Source organism: Oncorhynchus gorbuscha, unplaced genomic scaffold (genome assembly GCF_021184085.1).
Source record: "Oncorhynchus gorbuscha isolate QuinsamMale2020 ecotype Even-year unplaced genomic scaffold, OgorEven_v1.0 Un_scaffold_480, whole genome shotgun sequence".
In the NCBI taxonomy this organism is placed as follows: Eukaryota; Metazoa; Chordata; class Actinopteri; order Salmoniformes; family Salmonidae; genus Oncorhynchus; species Oncorhynchus gorbuscha.
The window spans coordinates 157,631-184,304 of NW_025745312.1; the positions used below are offsets into that span (position 1 = coordinate 157,631).

General features: G+C 45.5%; 1 protein-coding gene across 2 annotated transcripts in view; it reads right to left on the reverse strand.

The window, feature by feature from the left end:
• LOC124018334 (dedicator of cytokinesis protein 1-like) overlaps nucleotides 1-26,306 on the reverse strand; it is a 173,744-nt gene extending 147,438 nt beyond the window's left edge. For both annotated transcript variants that reach the window (XM_046333608.1, XM_046333607.1), the window contains exon 1: nucleotides 26,111-26,306. In XM_046333608.1, coding sequence (XP_046189564.1) covers nucleotides 26,111-26,153 — 43 coding nt within the window. In that variant the 5' untranslated portion in view covers nucleotides 26,154-26,306. The remainder of the gene's footprint in view (nucleotides 1-26,110) is intronic.
• Between the last annotated feature and the right edge of the window lie 368 nt (nucleotides 26,307-26,674).

The following is a 26,674-nucleotide window of genomic DNA, read 5'->3' on the forward strand; positions in this document are numbered from 1 at the left end:
CCTATTCCCTATAGTGCACACTACTTCTGACTAGGGCCCTATAGGGTTCTGATCAAGTGTAGTGCACACAGTAATAGGGGAGGAGAGTGCCATTTGGGAAGCAGACACTGTGTTGAATAAATACACGTCCTTTAGTTACTGTATGTTCTGCAATGTAAAACCTGAGTCATCAACTTCCTTTAGTTCCTGTGTGTTCTGCAATGTAAAGCCTGAGTCATCCACGTCCTTTAGTTACTGTGTGTTCTGCAATGTAAAGCCTGAGTCATCCACTTCCTTTAGTTCCTGTGTGTTCTGCAATGTAAAGCCTGAGTCATCCACTTCCTTTAGTTCCTGTGTGTTCTGCAATGTAAAGCCTGAGTCATCCACTTCCTTTAGTTCCTGTGTGTTCTGCAATGTAAAGCCTGAGTCATCCACTTCCTTTAGTTACTGTGTGTTCTGCAATGTAAATGTAAAGTTCCTGAGTCATCCACTTCCTTTAGTTCCTGTGTGTTCTGCAATGTAAAGCCTGAGTCATCCACTTCCTTTAGTTCCTGTGTGTTCTGCAATGTAAAGCCTGAGTCATCCACTTCCTTTAGTTACTGTGTGTTCTGCAATGTAAAGCCTGAGTCATCCACTTCCTTTAGTTACTGTGTGTTCTGCAATGTAAAGCCTGAGTCATCCACTTCCTTTAGTTCCTGTGTGTTCTGCAATGTAAAGCCTGAGTCATCCACTTCCTTTAGTTCCTGTGTGTTCTGCAATGTAAAGGCCTGAGTCATCCACTTCCTTTAGTTCCTGTGTGTTCTGCAATGTAAAGCCTGAGTCATCCACTTCCTTTAGTTCCTGTGTGTTCTGCAATGTAAAGCCTGAGTCATCCACTTCCTTTAGTTACTGTATGTTCTACAATGTTCCCTAAAGCACAGAGGGTAGAGACAGCAGACAGACACTACCTGGTCCACTACCTTTTCACACAGTAATGTCTCCGGTGTGAGTCCTAAAATGACACCATAGACCCTATATAGTGCACTCCAGGCCATTTGGGAAGCAGCCTCAGTGTTTGCTGCCAGAACAGTAATGGATGGAGGTTTGTACCTGCAGAGAGTCTGAGCTGCTCCATGGTCTCTGATGAGATGGGTAGAAGTGGGTTTTTCTTTTAAACCCTGTCAATCTGCAGCTAATTCTCCAACTCACTTACTGACTGATACACCTGGCTGAGTTAGGCAATCAAAAAGTGGAACCACAGACCCTGGAGGAGGGTCTCAGGCACTGAGAATAACGAGGATTTAGCATCTTAAAGCTATGCTAAGTTCCAGTCCTGACTTCTCTATGTTTTCTTCTCTAACAAGCTACCGTGTTCAGAATCCCTGATCTTAGAAACACAAAGTTCCCAGTCCTAACTGGGCTCCTCCTCTGCTATGTAAAGGTCCCAGTCCTAACTGTACCATGTAAAGGGCCCAGTCCTAACTGTACCATGTAAAGGGCCCAGTCCTAACTGTGCCATGTAAAGGCCCCAGTCCTAACTGTGCCATGTAAAGGCCCCAGTCCTAACTGTGCCATGTAAAGGCCCCAGTCCTAACTGTGCCATGTAAAGGCCCCAGTCCTAACTGTGCCATGTAAAGTTCCCAGTCCTAACTGTGCCATGTAAAGTTCCCAGTCCTAACTGTGCCATGTAAAGTTCCCAGTCCTAACTGTGCCATGTAAAGTTCCCAGTCCTAACTGTGCCATGTAAAGTTCCCAGTCCTAACTGTGCCATGTAAAGTTCCCAGTCCCAACTGTGCCATGTAAAGTTCCCAGTCCTAACTGTGCCATGTAAAGTTCCCAGTCCTAACTGTGCCATGTAAAGTTCCCAGTCCTAACTGTGCCATGTAAAGGTCCCAGTTTAACTGTGCCATGTAAAGTTCCCAGTCCTAACTGTGCCATGTAAAAGTTCCTAGTCCTAACTGTGCTCCTCCTATACTATGTGAAGTTCCCAGTCCTAACTGTGCTATGTGAAGTAGAGGTCGACCGATTAATCGGAATGGCCGATAAAAATTAGGGCCGATTTATTTATTTATTTTTTATTTTTTACCTTTATTTAACTAGGCAAGTTAAGAACACATTCTTATTTTCAATGACGGCCTAGGAACGGTGGGTTAACTGCCTCGTTCAGGGGCACAACGACAGATTTTCACCTTGTCCGCTCGGGGGGATCCAATCTTGCAACCTTACAGTTAACTAGTCCAACACAATAACGACCTGCCTCTCTCTCGTTGCATTCCACAAGGAGACTGCCTGTTATGCAAATGCAGTAAGCCAAGGTAGGTTGCTAGCTAGCATTAAACTTATCTTATAAAAAACAATCAATCATAATCACTAGTTAACTACACATGGTTGATGATATTACTAGTTTATCTAGCGTGTCCTGCGTTGCATATAATCTGACTGAGCGGTATTATTATTATTATTATTATTATTATAGGCAGAAGCAGGTCTGTAAACATTCAAACAGCACTTTCGTGCGTTTTGCCAGCAGCTCTTCATTGTGCATCAAGCATTGCGCTGTTTATGACTTCAAGCCTATCAACTCCCGAGATGAGGCTGGTGTAAACGAAGTGAAATGGCTAGCTAGTTAGCGCGCGCCAATAGCGTTTCAAACGGCACTCGCTCTGAGCCTTCTAGTAGTTGTTCCCCTTGCTCTGCATGGGTTGCTGGTTCGAGCCCAGGGAGGAGCGAGGAGAGGGACGGAAGCTATACTGTTTCACTGGCAATACTAAAGTGCCTATAAGAACATCTAACAGGTTAATAAAATACAAATGGCATAGAGGGAAATAGTCCTATAATTCCTATAATAACTACAACCTAAAACGTCTTACCTGGGAATATTGAAGACTCATGTTAAAAGGAACCACCAGCTTTCATATGTTCTCATGTTCTGAGCAAGGAACTGAAACGTTAGCTTTCTTACATGGCACATATTGCACTTTTACTTTCTTCTCCAACACTTTGTTTTTGCATTATTTAAACCAAATTGAACATGTTTCATTATTTATTTGAGACTAAATAGATTTTATTGATGTATTATATTAAGTTAAAATACGTTTTCATTCAGTATTGTTGTAATTGTCATTATTACAAATAAAGAAAAATTGTCCGATGAAATCGGTATTGGCTTTTTTGGTCCTACAATAATCGGTATCGAAAAATCATAATCGTCCGACCTCTAATTAGCATAGTAAACAGGGCTAGTCTTCACACTATCGATTCTAGCAGAATGGAACAGTCAGAGTCTCACAGACAGGATTCAAGGCTGTGATCAATCTTTGGACTGACACAAGAGACAGAGATATTGAGAAGAGACAGAGATAACGAGAAGAGACAGAGATAACGAGAAGAGACAGAGATAACGAGAAGAGACAGAGATAACGAGAAGAGACAGAGATAACGAGAAGAGACAGAGATAACGAGAAGAGACAGAGATAACGAGAAGAGACAGAGATAACGAGAAGAGACAGAGATAACGAGAAGAGACAGAGATAACGAGAAGAGACAGAGATAACGAGAAGAGACAGAGATAACGAGAAGAGACAGAGATAACGAGAAGAGACAGAGATAACGAGAAGAGACAGAGATAACGAGAAGAGACAGAGATAACGAGAAGAGACAGATAACGAGAAGAGACAGAGATAACGAGAAGAGACAGAGATAACGAGAAGAGACAGAGATAACGAGAAGAGACAGAGATAACGAGAAGAGACAGAGATAACGAGAAGAGACAGAGATAACGAGAAGAGACAGAGATAACGAGAAGAGACAGAGATAACGAGAAGAGACAGAGATAACGAGAAGAGACAGAGATAACGAGAAGAGACAGAGATAACGAGAAGAGACAGAGATAACGAGAAGAGACAGAGATAACGAGAAGAGACAGAGATAACGAGAAGAGACAGAGATAACGAGAAGAGACAGAGATAACGAGAAGAGACAGAGATAACGAGAAGAGACAGAGATAAGAAGAGACAGAGATAACGAGAAGAGACAGAGATAACGAGAAGAGACAGAGATAACGAGAAGAGACAGAGATAACGAGAAGAGACAGAAGAGACAGAGATAACGAGAAGAGACAGAGATAACGAGAAGAGACAGAGATAACGAGAAGAGACAGAGATAACGAGAAGAGACAGAGATAACGAGAAGAGACAGAGATAACGAGAAGAGACAGAGATAACGAGAAGAGACAGAGATAACGAGAAGAGACAGAGATAACGAGAAGAGACAGAGATAACGAGAAGAGACAGAGATAACGAGAAGAGACAGAGATAACGAGAAGAGACAGAGATAACGAGAAGAGACAGAGATAACGAGAAGAGACAGAGATAACGATAAGAAGAGACAGAGATAACGAGAAGAGACAGAGATAACGAGAAGAGAGATAACGAGAAGAGACAGAGATAACGAGAAGAGACAGAGATAACGAGAAGAGACAGAGATAACGAGAAGAGAGAGATAATGAGACAAGAGATTAAAGTGAAGCGTCCCGTCTGCCTCACAGACTTGTACGTCTGGGATCAATACGACACCCCGTAGACACACAGACAAGGTCACGCGTTTATTATGTAAGTCCAGTCTGCTTTCTGACGTGCCTCTGATAACGCCTACGCCGGACTGGGAGACTAGATAGCGAACAGTCTTCAGAGACAGAGGAGCAACACACAGGTCGGCCTGCATTAATGTGGGGGGCTTTCCTCAGACAGACAGAGACAGGAGAATAGCTGCATAGTGAACAAACAGCAATATTTCATAAATCTATTGGAGAGAGGAGGCTGGGCTAGTCTTCACAGACACCATGTCTCATGGGTTGAGAAGTCAGAAGTCTGACAAGAAAGGTGAGAGAGTAATGGCATCCTCCCACACGGTTCTGGGAAAATCTAGAGTAAGGCTAATGAGCGGCATCATCCATAGGGCTGAATCTGGAGCACGGTAGAAGGAGGGATGATTCCCCTTATGTTGAATAAAGTTCTATAGGGCTGAATCTGGAGCACGGTAGAAGAAGGGATGATTCCCCTTAGTCATGTTGAATAGAGTTCTATAAGGCTGAATCTGGAGCACGGTAGAAGGAGGAATGATTCCCCTTATTCATGTTGAATAGAGTTCTATAGGGCTGAATCTGGAGCACGGTAGAAGGAGGGATGATTCCCCTTATTCATGTTGAATAGAGATCTATAGGGCTGAATCTGGAGCACGGTAGAAGGAGGAATGATTCCCCTTATTCATGTTGAATAGAGTTCTATAGGGCTGAATCTGGAGCACGGTAGAAGGAGGGATGATTCCCCTTATTCATGTTGAATAGAGATCTATAGGGCTGAATCTGGAGCACGGTAGAAGGAGGGATGATTCCCCTTATTCATGTTGAATAGAGTTCTATAGGGCTGAATCTGGAGCACGGTAGGAGGGATGATTCCCCTTATTCATGTTGAATAGAGTTCTATAGGGCTGAATCTGGAGCACGGTAGAAGGAGGGATGATTCCCCTTATTCATGTTGAATAGAGTTCTATAGGGCTGAATCTGGAGCACGGTAGAAGGAGGGATGATTCCCCTTATTCATGTTGAATAGAGTTCTATAGGGCTGAATCTGGAGCACGGTAGAAGGAGGGATGATTCCCCTTATTCATGTTGAATAGAGTTCTATAGGGCTGAATCTGGAGCACGGTTTGAAGGAGGGATGATTCCCCTTATTCATGTTGAATAGAGTTCTATAGGGCTGAATCTGGAACACAGTTAATTGTGGACAGGATAGTCTTTCGCCCAACTTTCAAGGGGCTAAATGTTGAACAGCCTGGAATCCAAACAGATGTGCTGGTGAAACAGAGTCTATCAGCTTGGATTACAGGCTAGTCGAACTGTGGAAACCACACTGGGTGGTATTGAGTCACAACTGTGCAGCAGTAATGTTGTTGTTTGAGGTGGATAATGGATTGTTTCCCACAGGAGGAGTACATCAATAACATACAACTTAGAATAACAAGATGCATATTCATCTTGTTAAATAAATCAAAAAGAGGGTTTATGATTTATTTTGTTAAAGACAATCCCATTACAAATATGTAAATCAACACTAACAACTTTGTTTCACGACACCTTATGTGAAAAGAGAGCAGCAAAGTCATGAGATGTGCACCCTGGTTAATAACATCACTCCCTCTGTCGGTATTTCATTAGTAATCCTGGGAGGAAATTAGCCATAGCAATGAATTAATCTGGCTTCGCAATTGCATTGGAAGGTTTTACCAGGCCAGGTAGAGGAGGCATTGGAGGCCAGGTAGAGGAGGGATTGGAAGGTTTTAACAGGCTTGGTAGAGGAAGCATTGGAAGGTTTTAACAGGCTTGGTAGAGGAGGCATTGGAAGGTTTTACCAGGCCAGGTAGAGGAGGCATTGGAAGGTTTTAACAGGCCAGGTAGAGGAGGCATTGGAGGCCAGGTAGAGGAGGGATTGGAAGGTTTTAACAGGCCAGGTAGAGGAGGCATTGGAAGGTTTTAACAGGCCAGGTAGAGGAGGCATTGGAGGCCAGGTAGAGGAGGCATTGGAAGGTTTTAACAGGCCAGGTAGAGGAGGCATTGGAAGGTTTTAACAGGCCAGGTAGAGGAGGCATTGGAAGGTTTTAACAGGCCAGGTAGAGGAGGCATTGGAAGGTTTTAACAGGCCAGGTAGAGGAGGCATTGGAAGGTTTTAACAGGCCAGGTAGAGGAGGCATTGGAGGCCAGGTAGAGGAGGGATTGGAAGGTTTTAACAGGCCAGGTAGAGGAGGGATTGGAAGGTTTTAACAGGCCAGGTAGAGGAGGGATTGGAAGGTTTTAACAGGCCAGGTAGAGGAGGCATTGGAAGGTTTTAACAGGCCAGGTAGAGGAGGGATTGGAAGGTTTTAACAGGCCAGGTAGAGGAGGGATTGGAAGGTTTTAACAGGCCAGGTAGAGGAGGCATTGGAAGGTTTTAACAGGCCAGGTAGAGGAGGGATTGGAAGGTTTTAACAGGCCAGGTAGAGGAGGCATTAGAGGAGGGAAGGTTTTAACAGGCCAGGTAGGATTGGAGGCCATTGGAAGGTTTTAACAGGCCAGGTAGAGGAGGGATTGGAAGGTTTTAACAGGCCAGGTAGAGGAGGGATTGGAAGGTTTTAACAGGCCAGGTAGAGGAGGCATTGGAAGGTTTTAACAGGCCAGGTAGAGGAGGGATTGGAAGGTTTTAACAGGCCAGGTAGAGGAGGCATTGGAGGCCAGGTAGAGGAGACATTGGAAGGTTTTAACAGGCTTGGCAGAGGAGGCATTGGAGGCCAGGTAGAGGAGACATTGGAAGGTTTTAACAGGCTCGGTAGACGCCCAATTTTTCAGTTTTTGATTTGTTAAATAAGTTTGAAATATCCAATAAATGTCGTTCCACTTCATGATTGTGTCCCACTTGTTGTTGATTCTTCAGAAAAAATACAGTTTTATATCTTTATGTTTGAAGCCTGAAATGTGGCAAAAGGTCGCAAAGTTCAAGGGGGCCGAATACTTTCGCAAAGGCACTGTATATCTGTCATGCTGGTAACCAGGTCTCTAAACAGACAGAGACTATATATATCTGTCATGCTGGTAACCAGGTCTCTACTAAACAGACAGAGACTATATATATCTGTCATGCTGGTAACCAGGTCTCTACTAAACAGACAGAGACTATATATATCTGTCATGCTGGTAACCAGGTCTCTACTAAACAGACAGAGACTATATATATCTGTCATGCTGGTAACCAGGTCTCTACTAAACAGACAGAGACTATATATATCTGTCATGCTGGTAACCAGGTCTCTAAACAGCAGTGACTGGCCAGAAAGAGGAAGGGTTTTTCACACTGTGTGTAGTGTGGGCTGGTGTTACTGTTTTCATGCGGAACAGAAATGTTAAAACCTGTACTCTGTGTGTGTGTGTGTGTGTGTGTGTGTGTGTGTGTGTGTGTGTGTGTGTGTGTGTGTGTGTGTGTGTGTGTGTGTGTGTGTGTGTGTGTGTGTGTGTGTGTGTGTGTGTGTGTGTGTGTGTGTGTGTGTGTGTTGCAATACTCTCACACAGACACAGCATGAGGCCTCACTGACAGCGTAGTTTGATAAGGTTAGAGAAGGTCAGGCAGGCCGGTCCAAGGAAGGAAGGAGACTGAACCAAGAGGTCCACTTCCACCTAATGGAAGAGTCTCTACAGGAACTCATCACATAGACAAAACGCTATCAAACAGGTGTTGACATTATGAAGGTATAATGACATAGACCCACCGTTATGTCCCACCCGACCAGAGGAAGATGACATAGCGGTAGGTCTATGTCTCACCCGACCAGAGGAAGATGACATAGAGGTGGGTCTGTCTCACCCGACCAGAGGAAGATGACATAGAGGTGGGTCTATGTCCCACCCGACCAGAGGAAGATGACAGAGGTGGGTCTATGTCCCACCCGACCAGAGGAAGATGACATAGAGGTGGGTCTGTGTCTCACCCGACCAGAGGAAGATGACATAGTGGTGGGTCTGTGTCCCACCCGACCAGAGGAAGGATGTCTGGTTCAGTAGATAAATATGTACATCTCTGCTCTGTGACGATACCCAGGGTTTCATTCTCACCGTCCTCAACCACAAGAAGCAAGCAGACCATTTCTGATAGTGCTCTGAGAGTAGGCTGCCATACAGATGCATGTCTTTATGTAGGAGCCAAGCAGCAGATCAGAAACAGAAACTGGCTTCAACAGTCAACAGGACAACATGTATTTATGTAAGCATCACTCCACCCACCACTCCACCCACCATTTCTGATAGTGCCACCCACCACTCCATCCCATCCCTCCATCCATCAGATCATGTCTTTATTCCAACCCTCCAGAAATTCAACAGTCCCTCCATCATTATTTCACTCTATTCCAACCCTCCCTCCACCCACCACCCCTCCATTCCTCCATTCATCCCTCCATTCATCCACCCCTCCATCCCACCACTCCATCCCATCCCTCCATCCCATCCTCATTCCAACCCTCCCTCCACCCACCACCTCCATCCCATCCCTCCATCCCATCACTCTATTCCAACCCTCCCTCCACCCACCACCCCTCCATTCCTCCATTCATCCCCCCTCCATCCCACCACTCCATCCCATCTATTCCATCCCATCACCTATTCCAACCCACCCCTCCATCCCATTCATCCATCCCTCTATCCCACCACCATCCCTCCACCCACCCCTCCATCCCTCCACTCCATCCCATCCCTCCATCCCATCCCTCTATCCCAACCATCCCTCTATCCCAACCATCCCTCCATCCCATCCCTCCATCCCATCCACCCATCCCATCCCTCCATCCCAACCATCCCTCCACCCACCCCTCCATCCCATCCCTCCCTCCACCCACCACTCCATCCCATCCCTCCCTCCACCCACCACTCCATCCCTCCATCCCATCCCTCCCTCCACCCACCACTCCATCCCATCCCTCCATCCCATCATCCCTCCATCCCATCCCTCCATCCCATCACATTCCAACCCACTCTCCACCCACCACCCCTCCATTCATCCCTCCATTCATCCACCCCTCCATCCCATCCCTCCATCATATCCCTCCAACCCGTCACGCCATCCACCCACCCCTCCCAAACCTCCCTCCACCCACCCACCACTCCACCCACCCCATCCCTCCATCCCAACCCATCCCTCCATCCCAACCCGTCCCTCCATCCACCCCTCCATCCAATCTGTGTGAAAGCAGTCTGTGTGAAAGCAGTCTGTGTGAAAGCAGTCTGTGTGAAAGCAGTCTGTGTTATTGAGCCCAGGGGTTTAAACACTACATGTAAACAGTCTGTGTGATTGAGCCCAGGGGTTTAAACACTACATGTAAACAGTCTGTGTGATTGAGCCCAGGGGTTTACATTTAAGTCATTTAGCAGACGCTCTTACAACTGTTCCAGGCTTGGAGGGACTTACAAATTGAGGGGTGCATTCACCTGTTTAGTCTGACATCCTCAGTGGAACTACAGTGTGACGTGAGCAAGATGACCTGGAAACACTACATTACAATCACAAACAAGCATTCAAAAGCATTTAAACTATTAAAAATAACAATTTCATTGAGAGGGATAAACACTAAGCATGAATAAAAGGCCTAGGTATTAAACACTACATATCTGTTAGCTTAGACTCAGTGTATGAGAAAACAGAGTTGTGGGTTTGGTGGGTATGTGAGGGTCTTGTTGAAGTATAGAACAGGGGGATTCAGTCACAAACTGTTGCTAGGCTTGGCTGAGGGGCTGAGGGGGTGGGGCTGGGCTGGGCTGAGGGGGCTGGGGGGGGGCTGGGAACCAGAGACAACTACTGTTTAGTCTGCTCCTCTTAACTGGTCTCTCACAACTACAGTGTGACGTGATGCAATGGTGACCTGGAAACTACATAGTATATACTAACTTTCACAAACAAGCATTCAAAAGTATTTACAAACTATTAACAAATAACAATTTCATTGTGTATAAACACTTAAGCATGAATAAAAGGACAAAAGGCCTATTCATTATAGCATTACAAACAGTCCTGACGAGACATTGCTGTCCGATGGGCCTGTCATTCTGAGACAATACAACATCATCATGTCCGATTCCTGGAACTAGAACAGGGGTCTCTAGAACTGGAACTAGAACAGGGGTCTCTAGAACTGGAACTAGAACAGGGGTCTCTAGAACTGGAACTAGAACAGGGGTCTCTAGAACTGGAACTAGAACAGGGGTCTCTAGAACTGGAACTAGAACAGGGGTCTCTAGAACTGGAACTAGAACAGGGGTCTCTAGAACTGTAAGTGCAGCTGTAGAGGTTCCAGGTGGGGGAAGGAACCACACCAACTACAGGAAGTGGCATTTCCTTCTCTGGCTGATTCTGTTAACATTAAAGAACTACAGCTGAGTCAGGAGACAAACAGCCTCCCTCCTCACCACTACATTACAGGACTACAGCTGATAGGAGACAAACAGCCTCCCTCCTCACCACAACATTACAGAACTACAGCTGAGAGTCGGGAGGACAAACAGCCTCCCTCCTCACCACAACATTACAGGACTACAGCTGAGAGGAGACAAACAGCCTCCCTCCTCACCACTACATTACAGAACTACAGCTGAGAGGAGACAAACAGCCTCCCTCCTCACCACTACATTACAGAACTACAGCTGAGAGGAGACAAACAGCCTCCCTCCTCACCACTACATTACAGAACTACAGCTGAGAGGAGACAAACAGCCTCCCTCCTCACCACTACATTACAGGACTACAGCTGAGAGTCAGGGGACAAACAGCCTCCCTCCTCACCACTACATTACAGAACTACAGCTGAGAGGAGACAAACAGCCTCCCTCCTCACCACAACATTACAGGACTACAGCTGAGAGGAGACAAACAGCCTCCCTCCTCACCACTACATTACAGGACTACAGCTGAGAGGAGACAAACAGCCTCCCTCCTCACCACTACATTACAGAACTACAGCTGAGAGGACAAACAGCCTCCCTCCTCACCACAACATTACAGGACTACAGCTGAGAGGAGACAAACAGCCTCCCTCCTCACCACTACATTACAGAACTACAGCTCAGAGGAGACAAACAGCCTCCCTCCTCACCACTACATTACAGGACTACAGCTGAGAGGAGACAAACAGCCTCCCTCCTCACCACTACATTACAGAACTACAGCTGAGAGGAGACAAACAGCCTCCCTCCTCACCACTACATTACAGGACTACAGCTCAGAGAGACAAACAGCCTCCCTCCTCACCACTACATTACAGGACTACAGCTGAGAGGACAAACAGCCTCCCTCCTCACCACTACATTACAGAACTACAGCTCAGAGGAGACAAACAGCCTCCCTCCTCACCACTACATTACAGGACTACAGCTGAGAGGAGACAAACAGCCTCCCTCCTCACCACAAACATTACAGGACTACAGCTGAGAGGAGACAAACAGCCTCCCTCCTCACCACTACATTACAGGACTACAGCTGATAGGAGACAAACAGCCTCCCTCCTCACCACTACATTACAGAACTACAGCTGAGAGGAGACAAACAGCCTCCCTCCTCACCACTACATTACAGAACTACAGCTGAGAGTCAGGGGACAAACAGCCTCCCTCCTCACCACTACATTACAGAACTACAGCTGAGAGTCAGGGGACAAACAGCCTCCCTCCTCACCACTACATTACAGAACTACAGCTGAGAGTCAGGGGACAAACAGCCTCCCTCCTCACCACTACATTACAGAACTACAGCTGAGAGTCAGGGGACAAACAGCCTCCCTCCTCACCACAACATTACAGAACTACAGCTGAGAGGAGACAAACAGCCTCCCTCCTCACCACTACATTACAGAACTACAGCTGATAGGAGACAAACAGCCTCCCTCCTCACCACTACATTACAGAACTACAGCTGAGAGGAGACAAACAGCCTCCCTCCTCACCACTACATTACAGGACTACAGCTGAGAGGAGACAAACAGCCTCCCTCCTCACCACAACATTACAGAACTACAGCTGAGAGACAGGACAGAAACAGCCTCCCTCCTCACCACTACATTACAGGACTACAGCTGAGAGACAGGAGGACAAACAGCCTCCCTCCTCACCACTACATTACAGGACTACAGCTCAGTCAGGAGACAAACAGCCTCCCTCCTCACCACTACATTACAGGACTACAGCTCAGTCAGGAGACAAACAGCCTCCCTCCTCACCACTACATTACAGGACTACAGCTCAGAGGAGACAAACAGCCTCCCTCCTCACCACTACATTACAGGACTACAGCTGAGTCAGGGGACAAACAGCCTCCCTCCTCACCACTACATTACAGGACTACAGCTGAGAGGACAAACAGCCTCCCTCCTCACCACTACATTACAGGACTACAGCTGAGAGGAGACAAACAGCCTCCCTCCTCACCACTACATTACAGGACTACAGCTGAGAGGAGACAAACAGCCTCCCTCCTCACCACTACATTACAGAACTACAGCTGAGAGGACAAACAGCCTCCCTCCTCACCACAACATTACAGGACTACAGCTGAGAGGAGACAAACAGCCTCCCTCCTCACCACTACATTACAGGACTACAGCTGAGAGGAGACAAACAGCCTCCCTCCTCACCACTACATTACAGGACTACAGCTGAGAGGAGACAAACAGCCTCCCTCCTCACCACTACATTACAGGACTACAGCTGAGAGGAGACAAACAGCCTCCCTCCTCACCACTACATTACAGGACTACAGCTGAGAGGAGACAAACAGCCTCCCTCCTCACCACTACATTACAGGACTACAGCTGAGAGGAGACAAACAGCCTCCCTCCTCACCACTACATTACAGAACTACAGCTGAGAGTCAGGAGGACAAACAGCCTCCCTCCTCACCACTACATTACAGGACTACAGCTGAGAGGAGACAAACAGCCTCCCTCCTCACCACTACATTACAGGACTACAGCTGAGAGGAGACAAACAGCCTCCTCCTCACCACTACATTACAGGACTACAGCTGAGAGTCAGGGACAAACAGCCTCCTCCTCACCACTACATTACAGGACTACAGCTGAGAGTCAGGGGACAAACAGCCTCCCTCCTCACCACTACATTACAGGACTACAGCTGAGAGGGGACAAACAGCCTCCCTCCTCACCACAACATTACAGGACTACAGCTGAGACAGGAGGACAAACAGCCTCCCTCCTCACCACAACATTACAGGACTACAGCTGAGTCAGGAGACAAACAGCCTCCCTCCTCACCACTACATTACAGGACTACAGCTGAGAGGGACAAACAGCCTCCCTCCTCACCACTACATTACAGGACTACAGCTGAGAGTCAGGGGACAAACAGCCTCCCTCCTCACCACAACATTACAGGACTACAGCTGAGAGTCAGGAGGACAAACAGCCTCCCTCCTCACCACTACATTACAGAACTACAGCTGAGAGACAGGAGGACAAACAGCCTCCCTCCTCACCACTACATTACAGGACTACAGCTGAGAGGAGACAAACAGCCTCCCTCCTCACCACTACATTACAGAACTACAGCTGAGAGTCAGGACAGAAACAGCCTCCCTCCTCACCACTACATTACAGAACTACAGCTGAGAGTCAGGACAGAAACAGCCTCCCTCCTCACCACTACATTACAGGACTACAGCTGAGAGGAGACAAACAGCCTCCCTCCTCACCACTACATTACAGGACTACAGCTGAGAGTCAGGAGGACAAACAGCCTCCCTCCTCACCACTACATTACAGGACTACAGCTGAGAGGAGACAAACAGCCTCCCTCCTCACCACAACATTACAGGACTACAGCTGAGAGGAGACAAACAGCCTCCCTCCTCACCACTACATTACAGGACTACAGCTGAGAGCCTCTCTCCTCACCACTACATTCAGGGGACAAACAGCCTCCCTCCTCACCACTACATTACAGGACTACAGCTGAGAGACAGGGACAAACAGCCTCCCTCCTCACCACTACATTACAGGACTACAGCTGAGAGTCAGGAGGACAAACAGCCTCCTCCTCACCACTACATTACAGGACTACAGCTGAGAGGAGACAAACAGCCTCCCTCCTCACCACAACATTACAGGACTACAGCTGAGAGGAGACAAACAGCCTCCCTCCTCACCACTACATTACAGGACTACAGCTGAGAGTCAGGGGACAAACAGCCTCCCTCCTCACCACTACATTACAGGACTACAGCTGAGAGTCAGGGGACAAACAGCCTCCCTCCTCACCACTACATTACAGGACTACAGCTGAGAGTCAGGAGGACAAACAGCCTCCCTCCTCACCACTACATTACAGAACTACAGCTGAGAGACAGGAGGACAAACAGCCTCCCTCCTCACCACTACATTACAGGACTACAGCTGAGAGACAAGGAGGACAAACAGCCTCCCTCCTCACCACTACATTACAGGACTACAGCTGAGAGTCAGGAGGACAAACAGCCTCCCTCCTCACCACAACATTACAGGACTACAGCTGAGAGGAGACAAACAGCCTCCCTCCTCACCACAACATTACAGGACTACAGCTGAGAGGTCAGCTGAGAGGGGACAAACAGCCTCCCTCCTCACCACTACATTACAGGACTACAGCTGAGAGTCAGGGGACAAACAGCCTCCCTCCTCACCACTACATTACAGGACTACAGCTGAGAGTCAGGAGGACAAACAGCCTCCCCTCACCACCACTACATTACAGGACTACAGATGAGAGGAGGACAAACAGCCTCCCTCCTCACCACAACATTACAGGACTACAGCTGAGAGGAGACAAACAGCCTCCTCCTCACCACAACATTACAGGACTACAGCTGAGAGGGACAAACAGCCTCCCTCCTCACCACTACATTACAGGACTACAGCTGAGAGTCAGGGACAAACAGCCTCCCTCCTCACCACTACATTACAGGACTACAGCTGAGAGGAGACAAACAACCTCCCTCCTCACCACTACATTACAGAACTACAGCTGAGAGTCAGGAGGACAAACAGCCTCCCTCTTCACCACAACATTACAGGACTACAGCTGAGAGAGACAGGAGGACAAACAGCCTCCCTCCTCACCACTACATTACAGGACTACAGCTCAGAGGAGACAAACAGCCTCCCTCCTCACCACAACATTACAGGACTACAGCTCAGAGGAGACAAACAGCCTCCCTCCTCACCACTACATTACAGGACTACAGCTGAGAGGAGACAAACAGCCTCCCTCCTCACCACTACATTACAGAACTACAGCTGAGAGGAGACAAACAGCCTCCCTCCTCACCACAACATTACAGAACTACAGCTGAGAGACAGGAGGACAAACAGCCTCCCTCCTCATGACTATCTATATCTAGTTAGACTGTGTGTAATTAGTATAGTTAAGGGAGTTATTGATGTGTCTGACAAACCCAAACCAGACTCCTCAGGACAGACCACATCTAAACGAGTGTTATGAAGGTTGGTTATTAGGCTGTTAGTTCTAAGAGGAGCCAAGGCTGCACACAAACACAGCTTCCTCAAGACCACACAACTTTATTTAGATGTGTTTATTTAGACAGACGGCCTACCCGGGCCAAACACTCACCCAGACAGCGCTGGGACAATTGTGTGCCGCCCTAAGGCGGAATCGAACCAGGGTCTGTAGTGACACTTCTGGCACCTAGATGCAGTTCCTTAGACAGCTGTGATACAGCCTGGAATCGAACCAGGGTCTGTAGTGACACTTCTGGCACCTAGATGCAGTTCCTTAGACAGCTGTGATACAGCCTGGAATCGAACCAGGGTCTGTAGTGACACCTTTGGCACCTAGATTCAGTTCCTTAGACAGCTGTGATACAGCCTGGAATCGAACCAGGGTCTGTAGTGACACCTCTGGCACCTAGATGCAGTTCCTTAGACAGCTGTGATACAGCCTGGAATCGAACCAGGGTCTGTAGTGACACTGGCACCTAGATGCAGTTCCTTAGACAGCTGTGATACAGCCTGGAATCGAACCAGGGTCTGTAGTGACACCTCTGGCACCTAGATGCAGTTCCTTAGACAGCTGTGATACAGCCTGGAATCGAACCAGGGTCTGTAGTGACACCTCTGGCACCTAGATGCAGCTCCTTAGACAGCTGTGATACAGCCTGGAATCGAACCAGGGTCTGTAGTGTCACCTCTGGCACCTAGATGCAGTTCCTTAGACAGCTGTGATACAGCCTGGAATCGAGCCAGGGTCTGTAGTGACACCTCTGGCACCTAGATGCAGTGTCTTAGATGGCTACGCCACTCAGGGGTCTAACGGTCCAGTGACCGTTTGATAACAGAACTGTAGCTGTTACTGAAGAACAATACACAGTGTTTATACAAATCATTTCAAGGAGCCAAATGAACGTAAACTTTATGTTTTATTAGCGATTTGTTTATGTTGAACAGAGTTGTCCTGGACAGCGTAGAACTACACAGAGGAACAGAGTTGTCCTGGACAGCGTAGAACTACACAGAGGAACAGAGTTGTCCTGGACAGCGTAGAACTACACAGAGGAACAGAGTTGTCCTGGACAGCGTAGAACTACACAGAGGAACAGAGTTGTCCTGGAACAGCGTAGAACTACACAGAGGAACAGAGTTGTCCTGGCCAGTGTAGAACTACACAGAGGAACAGAGTTGTCCTGGACAGCGTAGAACTACACAGAGGAACAGAGTTGTCCTGGCCAGTGTAGAACTACACAGAGGAACAGAGTTGTCCTGGACAGCGTAGAACTACACAGAGGAACAGAGTTGTCCTGGACAGCGTAGAACTACACAGAGGAACAGAGTTGTCCTGCCGCTGGCCAGTGTAGAACTACACAGAGGAACAGAGTTGTCCTGGACAGTGTAGAACTACACAGAGGAACAGAGTTGTCCTGGACAGCGTAGAACTACACAGAGGAACAGAGTTGTCCTGGACAGCGTAGAACTACACAGAGGAACAGAGTTGTCCTGGACAGTGTGGAACTACACAGAGGAACAGAGTTGTCCTGCCTCTGGACAGTGTAGAACTACACAGAGGAACAGAGTTGTCCTGGACAGTGTAGAACTACACAGAGGAACAGAGTTGTCCTGGACAGCGTAGAACTACACAGAGGAACAGAGTTGTCCTGGACAGTGTAGAACTACACAGAGGAACAGAGTTGTCCTGGCCAGCGTAGAACTACACAGAGGAACAGAGTTGTCCTGGCCAGCGTAGAACTACACAGAGGAACAGAGTTGTCCTGGCCAGCGTAGAACTACACAGAGGAACAGAGTTGTCCCGCCTCTGGACAGTGTAGAACTACACAGAAGAACAGAGTTGTCCTGGACAGCGTAGAACTACACAGAGGAACAGAGTTGTCCTGGACAGCGTAGAACTACACAGAGGAACAGAGTTGTCCTGGCCAGCGTAGAACTACACAGAGGAACAGAGTTGTCCTGGACAGTGTAGAACTACACAGAGGAACAGAGTTGTCCTGGCCTCTGGACAGTGTAGAACTACACAGAGGAACAGAGTTGTCCTGGACAGCGTAGAACTACACAGAGGAACAGAGTTGTCCTGGCCAGCGTAGAACTACACAGAGGAACAGAGTTGTCCTGGCCAGCGTAGAACTACACAGAGGAACAGAGTTGTCCTGGCCAGTGTAGAACTACACAGAGGAACAGAGTTGTCCTGGACAGTGTAGAACTACACAGAGGAACAGAGTTGTCCTGCCTCTGGACAGTGTAGAACTACACAGAGGAACAGAGTTGTCCTGCCTCTGGACAGTGTAGAACTACACAGAGGAACAGAGTTGTCCTGCCTCTGGACAGTGTAGAACTGTTCTGTAGGGATGTGTGTAACAGTGTAGAACTGTTCTGTAGGGATGTGTGTAACAGTGTAGAACTGTTCTGTAGGGATGTGTGTAACAGTGTAGAACTGTTCTGTAGGGATGTGTGTAACAGTGTAGAACTGTTCTGTAGGGATGTGTGTAGCTCATATACCATTGTTTTCTCCAGACATGTTGAACCACAGAATATCACTGTTTCTCAACAGGATTCCTGTCATCTCCATCTGCGTCTCCTTTCTAGACTTGTAAAGAATCTGATAGTATTTTTTTACAACACTTCCTGTATGATCATCAAAGGGGGATTTCAAATGAATTCATCACATGATGGATGAGGAAACGTCATGCAGGAAAACAATAACCCCCCCCCCTCCTCTTGCCTTGAGAAAGAAAGATGTATTTAAAACTACTCCTCCGATTCCATCTGATTTCCTGCAGGGTTTGTCGACATTCTAAGAACAAAAGGAAGTGTGTTGTGGAATTAACTCTGGGCTCAGCAGAAAACTGATTTCAATGAACGTTCAACTCATTGATCATTAGATTGGTTAGATTCATCATTAGATTGGTTAGATTCATCATTGATCATTAGATTGGTTAGATTCATCATTAGATTGGTTAGATTCATCATTGATCATTGATTGGTTAGATTCATCATTAGATTGGTTAGATTCATCATTAGATTGGTTAGATTCATCATTAGATTGGTTAGATTCATCATTGATTGGTTAGATTCATCATTGATTGGTTAGATTCATCATTGATCATTAGATTGGTTAGATTCATCATTGATTAGATTGGTTAGATTCATCATTGATTAGATTGGTTAGATTCATCATTGATTGGTTAGATTCATCATTGATTGGTTAGATTCATCATTGATCATTAGATTGATTGGTTAGATTCATCATTGATTGGTTAGATTCATCATTGATCATTAGATTGGTTAGATTCATCATTGATCATTAGATTGGTTAGATTCATCATTGATCATTAGATTGGTTAGATTCATCATTGATCATTGATTGGTTAGATTCATCATTGATTAGATTGGTTAGATTCATCATTGATCATTAGATTGGTTAGATTCATCATTGATCAGATTGGTTAGATTCATCATTGATCATTAGATTGGTTAGATTCATCATTGATTAGATTGGTTAGATTCATCATTGATTGGTTAGATTCATCATTGATCATTGATTGGTTAGATTCATCATTGATTGGTTAGATTCATCATTGATCATTAGATTGGTTAGATTCATCATTGATTGGTTAGATTCATCATTGATCATTGATTGGTTAGATTCATCATTGATCATTAGATTGGTTAGATTCATCATTGATCATTGATTTAGATTCATCATTGATTGATCATTGATTGGTTAGATTCATCATTGATCATTGATTGGTTAGATTCATCATTGATCATTGATTGGTTAGATTCATCATTGATCATTGATTGGTTAGATTCATCATTGATTAGATTGGTTAGATTCATCATTGATTAGATTGGTTAGATTCATCATTGATTGGTTAGATTCATCATTGATTGGTTAGATTCATCATTGATTGGTTAGATTCATCATTGATTGGTTAGATTCATCATTGATCATTGATTGGTTAGATTCATCATTCATCATTGATTGGTTAGATTCATCATTGATCATTGATTGGTTAGATTCATCATTGATCATTGATTGGTTAGATTCATCATTGATCATTGATTGGTTAGATTCATCATTGATCATTGATTGGTTAGATTCATCATTCATCATTGATTGGTTAGATTCATCATTCATCATTGATTTCATCATTCATCATTGATTGGTTAGATTCATCATTGATTGGTTAGATTCATCATTGATCATTGATTGGTTAGATTCATCATTGATCATTGATTGGTTAGATTCATCATTGATCATTGATTGGTTAGATTCATCATTGATCATTGATTGGTTAGATTCATCATTGATCATTGATTGGTTAGATTCATCATTGATCATTGATTGGTTAGATTCATCATTCATCATTGATTGGTTAGATTCATCATTCATCATTGATTGGTTAGATTCATCATTGATTGGTTAGATTCATCATTCATCATTGATTGGTTAGATTCATCATTGATTGGTTAGATTCATCATTGATTATTAGATTGGTTAGATTCATCATTGATCATGAGATTGGTTAGATTCATCATTCCCAACTGTATTTAATTTATTTATTTTGCTCCTTTGCACCCCATTATTTTTATGTCTACTTTGCACATTCTTCCACTGCAAATCTACCATTCCAGTGTTTTACTTGCTATATTGTATTTACTTTGCCACCATGGCCTTTTTTGCCTTTACCTCCTTCTCACCTCATTTGTTCACATTGTATATAGACTTGTTTCTACTGTATTATTGACTGTATGTTTGTTTTACTCCATGTGTAACTCTGTGTCGTTGTATCTGTCGAACTGCTTTGCTTTATCTTGGCCAGGTCACAGTTGTAAATGAGAACTTGTTCTCAACTTGCCTACCTGGTTAAATAAAGGTGAAATAAATAAAAATAAATAAAATAAAATCATTGATCATGAGATTGGTTAGATTCATCATTGATTATTAGATTGGTTAGATTCATCATTGATCATTAGATTGGTTAGATTCATCATTGATCATTAGATTGGTTAGATTCATCATTGATCATGAGATTGGTTAGATTCATCATTGATCATTAGATTGGTTAGATTCATCATTGATCATGAGATTGGTTAGATTCATCATTGATCATTAGATTGGTTAGATTCATCATTGATCATTAGATTGGTTAGATTCATCATTGATCATTAGATTGGTTAGATTCATCATTGATCAGTAGATTGGTTAGATTCATCATTGATCAGTAGATTGGTTAGATTCATCATTGATCAGTAGATTGGTTAGATTCATCATTGATCATTAGATTGGTTAGATTCATCATTGATCATGAGATTGGTTAGATTCATCATTGATCAGTAGATTGGTTAGATTCATCATTGATCATTAGATTGGTTAGATTCATCATTGATCATTAGATTGGTTAGATTCATCGGTGGAGTATTAAAAGTGCAATGACAAAGCTGTGACAAGAGGAAACACAACGCCATGGAAACCAGTGGTGGTAGACTGTAGCTTTGGTTGCCCTGAGCAACAAGGGAAGGGACCTGCTGAGGACAAGTTCCCCCTGCAGGAAAGGACAAGCTGAGGTCAAGTCCTCCCTGCAGGAAGGGACAGGTGAGGTCACATCTCCCTGCAGGAAGGGACAGGTGAGGTCACATCTCCCTGCAGGAAGGGACAGGTGAGGTCACATCTCCCTGCAGGAAGGGACAGGTGAGGTCACGTCCTCCCTGCAGGAAGGGACACAGTGAGGTCACATCCTCCCTGCAGGAAGGGACAGTGAGGTCACATCCTCCCTGCAGGAAGGGACACAGTGAGGTCACATCCTCCCTGCAGGAAGGGACACAGTGAGGTCACATCCTCCCTGCAGGAAGGGACACGGTGAGGTCAAGTCCTCCCTGCAGGAAGGAGCACAGTGAGGTCACATCCTCCCTGCAGGAAGGGACACGCTGAGGTCACATCCTCCCTGCAGGAAGGAGCACAGTGAGGTCACGTCCTCCCTGCAGGAAGGGACACGCTGAGGTCACATCCTCCCTGCAGGAAGGAGCACAGTGAGGTCACGTCCTCCCTGCAGGAAGGGACACGCTGAGGTCACGTCCTCCTACAGGAAGGAGCACAGTGAGCTCAAGTCCTCCTACAGGAAGGAGCACAGTGAGCTCAAGTCCTCCTACAGGAAGGAGCACAGTGAGCTCAAGTCCTCCTACAGGAAGGAGCACAGTGAGCTCAAGTCCTCCTACAGGAAGGAGCACAGTGAGCTCAAGTCCTCCTACAGGAAGGAGCACAGTGAGCTCAAGTCCTCCTACAGGAAGGAGCACAGTGAGCTCAAGTCCTCCTACAGGAAGGGAACTAAACATTCTATAACAGCAGACACAATGCAACACTATATGGGAAGCGGTGCTTTACTGTACTGACAACAGCCATTCATGGTTAAACCATCTCCCTCCCCACTTCCTCAATCTACCTGAGACTATAATAATGGGGAACCTTGATAAAGGGTAAGACACACAGCGACAACGGGCCCTGTACTTCACATGACACTGGTCTCATTACTGTAGAAGTGTTCCTGTGGATAGGGACCACAGTAATGTAAGGTGAGAACCAAAACCCTGTGGATATGGGGCCACAGTAATGTGAGGTGAGAACCAAAACCCTGTGGATAGGGGCCACAGTAATGTAAGGTGAGAACCAAAACCCTGTGGATAGGGGCCACAGTAATGTGAGGTGAGAACCAAAACCCTGTGGATAGGGGCCACAGTAATGTAAGGTGAGAACCAAAACCCTGTGGATAGGGGCCACAGTAATGTAAGGTGAGAACCAAAACCCTGTGGATAGGGGCCACAGTAATGTAAGGTGAGAACCAAAACGCACTGTTGAATTGTACATGGATGGTAAATCAGTCATTTATAGTATGTTTCAGTAAGTCTGCTCCTTTAAACCAACCAGACCAGAGAGGCAGAGGTGAAGCAAGAGGGCCGACTCCTCCCCTGTCGGTCAGAGAATAAAGCGTGAAACAGACCAAGTGGTTTTGAATGGAGGTCAATGAGAAAGTCTTGAATTCAGGCAACATAAAATTACAAAAGATATTCTAAGTGAGGTTTATTCGACTAAATAGAAGTTTCACTTTTGATTTCCAACTAAGTTCAATAAAATGTATTATATATGGGTGAATTCAGTGTTAACGTCTGGATTCCTTGATTCTGTCTGCATTTTACCGCAATGCAGATTTTATAGGGCCCTAAGTCTTCTCTGATCTCCCTGACTCATCAGAAGGCCTTGTTGAGTCTTCTCTGATCTCCCTGACTCATCAGAAGGCCTTGTTGAGTCTTCTCTGATCTCCCTGACTCATCAGAAGGCCTTGTTGAGTCTTCTCTGATCTCCGTGACTCATCAGAAGGCCTTGTTGAGTCTTCTCTGATCTCCCTGACTCATCAGAAGGCCTTGTTGAGTCTTCTCTGATCTCCCTGACTCATCAGAAGGCCTTGTTGAGTCTTCTCTGGTCTCCCTGACTCATCAGAAGGCCTTGTTGAGTCTTCTCTGATCTCCCTGACTCATCAGAAGGCCTTGTTGAGTCTTCTCTGATCTCCCTGACTCATCAGAAGGCCTTGTTGAGTCTTCTCTGATCTCCTGACTCATCAGAAGGCCTTGTTGAGTCTTCTCTGATCTCCGTGACTCATCAGAAGGCCTTGTTGAGTCTTCTCTGATCTCCCTGACTCATCAGAAGGCCTTGTTGAGTCTTCTCTGATCTCCCTGACTCATCAGAAGGCCTTGTTGAGTCTTCTCTGATCTCCCTGACTCATCAGAAGGCCTTGTTGAGTCTTCTCTGATCTCCCTGACTCATCAGAAGGCCTTGTTGAGTCTTCTCTGATCTCCCAGACTCATCAGAAGGCCTTGTTGAGTCTTCTCTGATCTCCCTGACTCATCAGAAGGCCTTGTTGAGTCTTCTCTGATCTCCGTGACTCATCAGAAGGCCTTGTTGAGTCTTCTCTGATCTCCTGACTCATCAGAAGGCCTTGTTGAGTCTTCTCTGATCTCCTGACTCATCAGAAGGCCTTGTTGAGTCTTCTCTGATCTCCCTGACTCATCAGAAGGCCTTGTTGAGTCTTCTCTGATCTCCCTGACTCATCAGAAGGCCTTGTTGAGTGTTCTCTGATCTCCTGACTCATCAGAAGGCCTTGTTGAGTGTTATCAATATTTGGAACTATTTTCTTAAAATCAGTTGAAACAAAGTCTTAACTACAGTGTAGTATATTTACTGAATCATTATGCAAGGACCAAGAGTTTAGACTACTAACAGCAGCCTGTACTAGCTTATGTAGCCTGTACTAGCTTATGTAGCCTGTACTAGCTTATGTAGCCTGTACTAGCTTATGTAGCCTGTACTAGCTTATGTAGCCTGTACTAGCTTATGTAGCCTGTACTAGCTTATGTAGCCTGTACTAGCTTATTTAGCCTGTACTAGCTTATGCAGCCTGTACTAGCTTATGTAGCCTGTACTAGCTTATGTAGCCTGTACTAGCTTATGCAGCCTGTACTAGCTTATGCAGCCTGTACTAGCTTATGTAGCCTGTACTAGCTTATTTAGCCTGTACTAGCTTATGTAGCCTATACTAGCTTATGTAGCCTGTACTAGCTTATGTAGCCTATACTAGCTTATGTAGCCTGTACTAGCTTATGTAGCCTGTACTAGCTTATGTAGCCTGTACTAGCTTATGTAGCCTGTACTAGCTTATGCAGCCTGTACTAGCTTATGCAGCCTGTACTAGCTTATGCAGCCTGTACTAGCTTATGTAGCCTGTACTAGCTTATGTAGCCTGTACTAGCTTATGTAGCCTGTACTAGCTTATGTAGCCTGTACTAGCTTATTTAGCCTGTACTAGCTTATGTAGCCTGTACTAGCTTATGTAGCCTGTACTAGCTTATGTAGCCTGTACTAGCTTATGTAGCCTGTACTAGCTTATGTAGCCTATACTAGCTTATGTAGCCTATACTAGCTTATGCAGCCTGTACTAGCTTATGCAGCCTGTACTAGCTTATGCAGCCTGTACTAGCTTATGCAGCCTGTACTAGCTTATGTAGCCTGTACTAGCTTATGTAGCCTGTACTAGCTTATGCAGCCTAGGCATAACAACAATGCTACTGTATTATGTTTGTACATTGTATATTGCTGGCAGCACCTCTTCACCAAATCAAATTCCCGGGTTAAATGTACTTGGAGAATAAAAATGTGTAATACCTAATTATTACCAATACACCAGAGTGGGAGTGAATATGGCCACTACAATGAATGACTCCAGCCAGGCCAAAACCTAACTCAGTTACTGGCCTGATGGTGAGACAGGACAGGACGTCCGAACAGCGGGGCGGCCAAACCCCCGGTCATACCGCCCAAGAGATCATGTGTCAATCAGCACGGAGCTATTCAACTTCAAGACGCGCTATAAATGTATCCAGTTTGAGTTGTGTCCACATTACAAAAACTGAACTCAAACAGAAAACGGCAGCCCTAAGGGCTCTTGTTGCCAGATCTACTTTGAATAAATCACATAAAGGACTTAGAGACGGGGAAAAGAGTAGCCTGCACTATTCCAAACCAAACACATTGAAAACATATGAGGCGTCACAATGACACCAAATCCATTCTGTTCACCAATAACTTTAGCTCGTATGTTGAACCAAGTAACAATAAACGCTACAAAGTTACAACCGCGTCCTGTACCGTCCACGATGTGGCAGGCCCCGACTACACAGGAAACAGTGTTGCAAACTAGGCGCGCCTCTAACAATTCCCAGTGTTGACCGCAGTCCGCTCACAAAGACGGGGATTCCTCGCTTTGCCTTTATGCAAACCAGTTGGCAAAACCAGTTACTGATAGCAGAAGATTTTATCAAACTTTTGCATTTCTAAATTCAGGCAAATGTGTTGCAAATAAATCAAGTCGGGCCTTTAGGAATATTGTGTGAATCTCGGCGTAGCAGCGCTGTATCATAAACTAATTACAATTATTCCCAAACTTGTCCCTTCGGATGCGGAGTAGGAACGACAAGCTACCCAGCGAGACGAGACAGAGGAAACGTGCAAGTTTATTAGACTCACCAACTCCGTACTTCTCCTTCTTCGTTGGCACCCAGCGAGACATTATTCATTTAAAAAACTCCCCCGTGTTGAGGTTGGGTTTGTTTCAATAGTTCCAGATCAGACTGTAGAGTTTTCTGGACTTTAGAGTTCTCAGTGTCGGTGAATAGAATCACGTCGAGCGGCCATTTTCCCCCAGTGACAGTCAGCCTGGACAGGACGCTCCACAAGGGGGTGGAAATTAACACAAAACACTTTGATCGTCAAGTATGGACGTCGTTAGGCTAAGAAACTGGAAACAGATTTTAACATAGATCAAATAGATACCGGGCCTATATAGCAATATATTACTTAATCTATGACTTTTCTAAAGGTCACTGTACAGAATGATATGAAAAAGGGTCTCATAAAAAATGTCGGGATGCAACTATTCATGCAACACTTGTGATTATATCAATTCTAGACAAAACTGTAATCTTCTGTTACTGTATCAGTCTGTATCATACTGAGTTAATCCTTCTCCCTAATGAGTTTACTAGTATTTGCGTGTAATGGTTGACCAATGAATTGAACTTTAAATGTGAA